The sequence below is a fragment of the Ciona robusta genome, chromosome 11, assembly GCF_009617815.1.
Source record: "Ciona robusta chromosome 11, ASM961781v2".
Lineage (NCBI taxonomy): Eukaryota > Metazoa > Chordata > Ascidiacea > Phlebobranchia > Cionidae > Ciona > Ciona robusta.
Genome location: NC_143245.1, coordinates 4,403,457 through 4,412,533, shown reverse-complemented (window position 1 = coordinate 4,412,533; position 9,077 = coordinate 4,403,457). Strand labels below are relative to the sequence as shown.

The 9,077-nt window shown below is 34.6% G+C and overlaps 1 protein-coding gene and 1 non-coding gene across 2 annotated transcripts; both read left to right on the top strand.

Moving 5' to 3' along the window:
* The first annotated feature begins 343 nt into the window (after positions 1–343).
* On the top strand, positions 344–462 carry LOC149728227 (5S ribosomal RNA). The gene has a single exon (XR_016386089.1). It is a non-coding gene; the product is annotated as a 5S ribosomal RNA (ribosomal RNA).
* Positions 463–1,959: 1,497 nt separating this feature from the next.
* LOC149728226 (glycine amidinotransferase, mitochondrial-like) lies at positions 1,960–8,860 on the top strand. Its single transcript, XM_089888555.1, has 10 exons — positions 1,960–2,106; positions 2,683–2,745; positions 3,533–3,649; positions 4,022–4,217; positions 4,802–4,995; positions 5,540–5,677; positions 6,371–6,535; positions 6,680–6,743; positions 7,695–7,811; positions 8,032–8,860. The coding sequence occupies exons 1-10, from the start codon at positions 2,038–2,040 to the stop codon at positions 8,139–8,141; spliced, it is 1,233 nt and encodes a 410-aa protein (XP_089744681.1). The 5' UTR covers positions 1,960–2,037; the 3' UTR covers positions 8,142–8,860.
* Positions 8,861–9,077: the final 217 nt, after the last annotated feature.

The window sequence follows — 9,077 nt, the reverse complement described above, 5'->3', positions numbered from 1 at the left end:
AATTCTGTAACTAAAAACAGCTAACTATGTCCGGCGCCGTGGCGTAGTGGTTAGCGCGCCTGCCTGTAACCATTACGTAATGGGTTCAAGGCTCGTCGCTGCTACCATTGTGGGCGTATGTGTCCTTGGGCAAGACACTTAACGACAATTGCTCCAACCCAGTGGTCACTAATGGGTTGTCCAAATTATCAGCCATACATAAAAAAAATGAAAAAATTCCCCAAAAAAATAATCACCCACAAAGTAACATACATGGTAACTCGTAAGCTGGTACTCGCGTATTTGCAAATAAGGCCCGAAGACATATAAACGGTTTAATAGTGGTACTTTGCGTGATACTAACGCCTACGACCATACCACGTTGAGAACACCCCATCTCGTCCGATCTGGGAAGTTAAGCAACGTCGGGCCCGGTTAGTACTTGGATGGGTGACCGCCTGGGAATACCAGGTGTTGTAGGCATTTTGTGTTGGCAAAATCTTAATTTTACGAATTAATTTCTGCGGACTTTGCTGTCGGTAACATGTTTTTAAAAGTGTTATATTATCTTGTGTTATTTACATTTATTTCTAACCTTGTAATAAACTTATTTATAGTAGGGTGGAGGAAGATGGGACACATTTTCATTCTATTTTCTCGTCCCATTTGGCAGTAAACAAAAGCAGTCAACGAATTATAAAACCGTATCCACAGCTTCCATGGAGCATTGTTAATTATTTAAAATACGATTAAGATATTTGAATTAGGATGGGGAAAGATAGAACACTTTGTCAGACGAGACTATTTTTTAATTTTCCTTTCACGGACCCTTTTTTTTTCTTACGGATTTAATAATTAACAGGAAAGTAATGTTACAGAATTATTCGATATAGTATTATCAGCACGATTTTATAAAACGCGCATCAAAGCCAAATATCCTGATCGTGTTTTAAACAATTAACAATGGTCTATATGCTCTATGAGTCTATTGGAATGGGAGTCGTGAGGATATAGCCTACGGTTTTATAATTATTTGAATTTACTTTGTTTACTACCAAATGTGATGAGAAAATAGAATAATAAGATGTCCCAACTTCCTCCACCCTACTTTATTAAAGTTTACCTGGCAAAGAAACTAGCATCACAGTGGGTTAATTTCGTTGGGTTAACTACAAGTTGCAGAATGTCGTTAATATAGAAATAAAGATGTCTTTAGTAGGCCATGTCATGCCCAACCACTATTTGACGAAATAAGAGATGTCATCATACCACTAACGTGTGGTCCCACCTTTACCCAAAGCCATAGAAATAGTCTAATCAATTGTTGCGTAAAATGCAAATTAAGCATCAATTTAAGTCAAAAATAACAAACCAATATGAAAAATGCATGTTTTTAGGTGAATTAAAGGAAAACTTGGAATTACAAACTAATGAAAAAATTGTAAAGTCTAAAAACACGGGTACTTTTTTGTATCGAAGAAAGTCAAAAACAGGATTTAGAAGCGGTTAATTTGTGACATCTTTGTCATTTTAGAGGAAATATATTATTTACGAGAAATGGTTGATAATGTTAATATAACCTTTTTACGCCTTTCCACAATAGAAAAACGTAACCAATGAAGTTTATTTAAACCCATTGCGAAAGTTACCACCTTTGCTTGCTTTTGACAAACATAGGCGGTAGTTGGACTGCTTGGTATTTCGTTGGCATTGCTTTTACCATGAACTTGCTAACCGCCTGATTCCCTTTTTCGTGATAGAACTCGTCAAAAACTTTTCGAAACATGTGAGTGGACTGTTGCACGTAGCAGCAAGAGCAGGACAGGACATGAGAAGCTATGCTTGGCGCTCATTCTATATTGCATATATAGCAATGCATTTAAAGCCGTATATGCATTTTTACTAATAAGTGTAATGTAAATATGGAAAGGTCGATCAGCTATGTTTTTTATACGAAAAGTTGATATTTGTTATTTTCATTCATTATTTGTTTAACACATTTTACAGTTATAAAAATAGCAACATCCAGGTGTGATCAATTTAGACAAAAAAGTTAAAATGAAAACTTTGCAAAGTGTATCGGCAGTATTGCGACAGACCAAACTCGTAAGCGATGTCTTGCTTAAGGTAAAGCAATGATTAACTATTGGAGGCATAATGTCTGAGTTTGCATAGCGATGGTCTAAATATAGACTTTTAGATTACGAAATAAACACTATTAAGTAAAACAGGCAACCAGTTATTTCTAAAAGTTTTCAATCATTATACAACACATACCCAAAAATTTTTGTTTTGCGAGTGTTGGTATTGTATTAAAATTTTCGTGGTCCTGTAAAATTTACAAAAAAATATGGTATAGGGTGGGGGAAGACGGGACACATTTTCATTATATTTACTCGTCCTATATGGTAGTAAACAAAAAGCATTCAACGAATTATAAAACCGTATCCTCACTGCTCCCATAGACCGTTATTAATTGTTTAAAACATTATGTGCTAAAAGTGTCCCATCTTCTCCTAACCCTACTGTATAAACTGTACCAGGATCTGGTGCTACGAAAACGTATAACAGACAAAATCAAGTCCAACCAATTAATTGCTAAAAGATATACATTTTTCCCAAAATGGCACCGTCAGTCTTTTAATCAAATAGAACAAAACCAGCGCATAATATTAAGATTTCCAACCTAAACTTTATTTTTAGGCCACTGGAAGCGGTAGTGTGCTCACGGCAAGAACCCAGCATGCCAAAAGAGTCGTTCCCGGGGTACGTATTACGTAACAAATAACATTTATTCCCCTAAATTGTGACGTCACATTAAACAAGTTTTGAAAATGTGACGTTCATAGCCTAGCCTCTGCACTAATGTATAGTAGAGTGGGGGGAGATGAGACAACTACTCATTCTATTTTACCGTCGCATTTGGTTGTAAACTAAGAAAATTCAAGAATTATGAAAACGTATGGTCACGACGACTTCCATAGACCGTTGTTAATTGTTTTTAAAACTACCAGGATATTTAAATATTTTGTGCTGAAGGTGTCCTATTTTCCCCATCCTATAATAGCTAACACCCGCCTAATTTTTTAGGCGCATGCTTCGCCGTGGTACCTCACACAGATAGATTAGAACAAAACTAATGTTAAATATAACGACAACAAAAATTTAATGTGTCTGTTTGTTCCACACAAGGAAACCATTTTAAGCATTATACAAATACGGCTTTTGATGTACACTAAATTGTATCTCTATTAAAGCATTACAAATTGCCTTTTAACACATTTAAGTCGCATGTATATTAGTCAAAAATATACAGTAGAGTTGGGGGAGATGGGACACCTTTAGCACATGACATTTAAATATCCTGACCGTGTTTTGAACAAGTAACGACAGTGGAAGTCGCAAGGATATTGTTTAACGATCCTTTGAATTTTCTTTGTTAGCCACCAAATGAAACGAGAAAATGGAATAATATGATGTCCCATCTTCCCCCATCCTACTCCATATAATAATACGGTTAATATTATATATAGATAGATATTATATAAAACAGGAGATACCGCAACCCTCTATACCGGTTAACTCGCACAACGAATGGGATCCACTTGAAGAAGTCATTGTTGGTCGACCTGATGGGGCATGCGTTCCGCAGTTTACAACTGAAGTAAAGGTATTGTAATAAAAACGTTTAAAAGTTTAATATCCGAAATTATTGCGATAAAACAGCGTACATCTTACTCTAATAATGTTTATAATGGGTTGGAGTAAAATGATCGAAGTTTTTATTTCTTTTTTTTTTTTTTTATTAACAAAAAATATAGTAGAGCGTGGATGGGACACCTTTTCGTACTATTTTCTCATTTGATAGTAAACAAAGAATTATAAAACCGTACGACTTTCATATAAGAACTTTGTTCTTTTAAAATACACAAAATATAAAAGTCATCTGAAACTTAAATTTTTTAGCGGTAACTATATTAACTATATATTCCAATTATTGTGTTATAAGTACAATAAGCAAGTCGGTATTAATCGATTTTAGGCAAACACGAACGAGAAATATTGGGACTTTTACAAAAAATACGGAGGAACACCTTTTCCCGACAAACATATTGAAAAGGCAAAGCAAGAAGTGGAAGAGATGTGTAATGTGTTACGTCATGAAGGGGTCATTGTTCGCAGGCCTGACGTCATAAACTGGGAGAAAGATTATAAAACCCCCGATTTTTCGTCACCAGGTGGGAAACATTTTTTCTTTTTTAGTAGGGTGGGGGAAGATGAGACACATTTTTATTCTATTTTCTCGTTCCATTTGGTAGCAAACAGAGATCATTTAAAGAATTATAAAACTGTATTCTCACGACTCGCATAGAACGTTGGTAATTGTTTAAAACACGATCAGAGTGTTTGCATATTATTATAATATCAGGTGGGGAGAAATGGGACACCTTTAGCACATAATACCCAAATACCCTGATCGTGTTTTAAATAATTAACAATGGTCTATATGGGAGTCGTAAGATACAATGAAATTGTGTCCCACATTTCCCTCAGTACTACACGTGTACGGAAGGTATCCCATCTTACCCCACAGTACTATACATATGAGTATACTTTTAATACACTTTTATTTGTTTTGCGTTTTGACACATTATGCAATTAAGGGTGAGATCCTACGAGTAATATACCAAATATATTTTAGACCTGAGGTTCATTTTCCCAAATCCCCTTCTTTAGAGTGTGACCCAGAAAATCTTTAAGTAACATTCTTTGTGAAATCATTAACTGACCTTGTCCATAAGACTGTTTGTTCAATATTTAGTTGGTCTTTATTCTGCCATGCCTCGAGATATCCTGATCGTGTTTGGGAACGAGATCATGGAAGCTCCGATGGCTTGGAGGTCACGTTTCTTCGAGTACAGAGCTTACAGGTCCCTGTTAAAAGAATATTTTAAAGCCGGTGCAAAGTGGACAGCCGCACCAAAGCCGCTGATGGGCGACGAATTATATGACAATGTAAGTTAATGTGAATCGAAAACAGGTCGTTGAAAAGGTCTGTTAAGATCACTTTTATTTGGGTTTGCGCAAAAATAGAGCGGTTATATTATTATGCTTTACCGCAAAAGTTTATAGCTGACATGGTATCATGAAAGGATGGTTAACATTTCTGATGAGGTGCTAAAATGGTTAGTATGTAGGTAATTTGTAAATATAATGTTTATGTCAGTACGTATATAACGTATAAGTGTTTATAACTTTAACTGATTGTGTATACAACTTTAACAAATGACCAACAGCGGAATAAGAGACACGTTCAAAAACACATGGGTAACTTTCCCTGTTCCTGTACAGATCGTTAGCCAGACTTTTTATTCAACAACGAACATTTTAAGCTGCGATGTTTACACAATAAAAGAATAAAACGAACCAAAATGATTTTATCGAAAAGATTTCGCATTTGTTTAAAAAAATAGGTTTTAGTAATTCTTGCTGTAAACTAGCGGGAAAATAAACTTATAAATCTACCTTAATTTTATATGAACGCAGGGATATGTTACAGACTTATCCAATTGAAAGTATAGAGGACCGGCATCGTCTTGTGAAGGAAGGCCGTTTCGTCACGACTGAATTTGAACCCTGCTTTGACGCTGCTGATTTTATTCGGGCGGGGAGAGACATATTTGTACAGCGGAGTCAGGTATAAATCGTCGTGGGCAAAGTCTAACTTGCATATAATCAGCAAGTTCACGGTACGACTGTCATTTCGTAGTAGAGTCGTGTATACGACCTTGACATTATCTCTGTCGCAACTTACTCCCAGCCGATTCATTGGCACTTAATCTTTAGTTATCAAGATTGTGGGAAATGTTGTTGATAAAAACTACAAGATATATCTTGTCTCTGATCTTCTTAGTTTGGGTGATTCAAACAATCAATGCGTCGTATTTAAATTCGTAAAACGTGCGGTTTTGTATGTATGTGTTTATGCAATTTCTTTTATCCTCACATGGCCGGAAAACGGCAGTCTTTATAACACGAGTGTTCTGTTTTATAGACATCGTGCCCCCTTACGAGTTACCATGTATGTTACTTTGTGGGGGATTATTATTATCATTTAATTTTATATGTATGGCTGATAATTTGGATAACTCATTAGTGACCAAGGGTTAGATCAATTGTCGTTAAGTGCCTTGCACAAGAACACATACGCCCACAGCAATGGTAGCAGTGACGAGCCCTCTTGCCACGCCGTTTTGAAACAACCAATTAAAAAAGGGCAATGAGCTTTAAGTTTAAAGCAAACACGTTTCAATAAATTGAACTAATGGTTAACTTATAGCAGTTTATGTCAACATAGACAGTAAATCGTTTTACACACCACGAATCACAGGTTACTAACCACCTTGGTATAGAATGGTTGCGCCGCCACCTTGGACCTGAATACAGAGTACACGAACTTACGTTCCATGATCCGAACCCAATGCATATTGATGCAACGTTCAATATTATAGGACCCGGTCTTGTAATTGCAAATCCCGACAGGCCTTGCAACCAGGTAACAAATACTTAACATCATTGTTAATTATTATCTTATAGTATGGTGGGGTAAGATGGGAAACAAAGCTTCGGTAAAAGATTTATAACCGTCTTACCCCAGTCCCGTTTTCCCCACCCTATTATTTAAATTTCGTTTTCGCAGCTAAAAATGTTCGAAAAATTTGGATGGAAAATCGTCCAAGCACCTAAACCCACGCTATCGGACGGTGAGTGGTTTCAATGCACAATAAATATTCCAAGGTTTTACCTCCTAACGCTTCCCGATACATAGTAGGGTTTCGGAAGACGGGACACCTTTAGTACAAAATAACTAAATATTCAGATCGTGTTTTAAACAAATAACAACGGTTTATGGGAGCCATGAGGATACGGTTTTATAATACCCACGGCCTACTAGAGATCTCTAGTAGGCCGTGTAATACCTTTTGTTTACTATCGAATGGGACGAAACAAAGAGTGAAATGGTGTCCCAACTTCCCCCAACCTATTTAAACACAATGTAAGAATACCAAACGAAACACGTGTACAATAGTTGCAACATTGCACAACGATCAGAGACAATGTAGCTATGAGCTAAATAAACGTGAATGTTTGCGCAACACATACTTTAGCGGACTTTGATAAGCAGTAAACCTTTTTGTTAATTTAGGTTAACGGCCTCACGTTCGCACTGCATGAATAAATGTAACTTACTTAAAGCGGCATACCAACGAAACATCAAAATATGATCTAACACCTGTCAAAACCGCAAATTCAACCGGTGGAGTCAAAGTTCAGTGATAGAATTGGTCAAATTCCAGTGACCTTTTTCTTATGGAAAAACTCATGAATCGTCGCACGGCCAAACTATTTTACTCGAGCATTTTTTCACGCGATTTTTTCGCGAAGCTGTTAATTCTCGCTTGGTAGGATTGGAACGACAATAGTTTAACACAAATACTGTTTTACACGAAAACGAATTTGGTAATAAGTTCCATTTTGGACAACCCATTAGGGACACTGGTTTGAAGCAATCTTCATTACGTGTTGCCCAAGAAAACATCAGTCAAAATTCACCTCAAACCAAATTTGTTCTAATATCCGCCTATTATCAACATAATTTTTCAGTGAACAAAAATAGTCATAGCACACAATTATTTTCTAATTTTCAATTTTAGACCATCCGTTATGGATGTCATCAAAGTGGTTAAGTATGAACGTTCTTATGTTGGATGAGGACAGAGTTTTATGCTCAAAAGTGGAAAAACCAATCATAAAAATGTTTGAAAAATTAGGTAAATATAGTTTCAAAATGAGTTACATTTTTAATGAACTATAATGTGATTGTCGACAAACATATAATGTGATGTTACAGTTTTTACCTCTTTGTTGATTGTTAAACACTTAATTTTTGAAATGTTTGAAACCACTGAATTTTTACGAAAATGCCAGTAAATTGTGTTTAAACAATTTATACTATATAAAAACATGACAAAACCATTGTACTTTACTCAGGTATAAAAACTGTACAAGTAGATATCACTCATGCCAACTCTCTTGGCGGTGGTTTTCATTGTTGGACAACAGACGTAAGAAGAAGAGGAGAGTTGCAATCTTACATTTAGAATTCATTTCATTTTACTGTGATGTAAACCCCCCAATAAAGTTATTTAGTATAAAACATTTTTTTTTGAAATTCCAGCATATAAAGCGAACATTTTTAATTATTTTTTTTAAGTTCTCTTACTGTGATTTTTTTTCATATCAATAGCATTCGTACAATATTAGAAAATTTTTGAAACATACGTCAAAAAATGTCAATACTTGATTGTACATATAAACTACTTTATTTCTGTCTAGCTTATCCTAAAATAAAAATTAGGGAATATTTGTATCATTCCAATGTTTTTAATAATCTAAATTTAATCCTTCCTATTTTTCATTTTTTTAAAATCATTTATTTTTAATTGTTTCTTAAAGCTGAGTTCAAATATATTATTTATAACGATTTTACAGTGCAGCACTGTACTGTGCCACATGTACATACAGCCAATAAAAATCCGATAACATTATATTCCTAATTGTTTCTAGACCTATATAAACCAGAGAATATAAAAACTGAAACCTAAATCTTTAATTGCATAACACAGAAAATGAATGCAAAATACAGGTTAAAAAATATGTATGTGGTTGACATTATTGAAAATAAACAAATTTTAGGAAATATAACTTTAACATATAAACAATGATAATGAATAAAAAAGTAACATGCAACCTTTTAATTAATCTAAAACTCACTTTTAAGTTTTGCTTTTCAATAGTGTTTTGATCACCGATTTCGGTCTTAGAATTATCCTCCAAAATATTCTTAATTTTTAAATTTACCAATCCGCTGCTAAATAATTAAAAAAAAACAATTAGCATAATATATGTGGTGTAGGAAAAATTATTTTTTTAAACAAATATAGTCAAAGTTAAATTGAATATGCAGAAACGTACATAAGTTTTAACGTAACAAAAAAACGGGAAATTATTTAAAATTAATAAGCTTACCAGAAAAT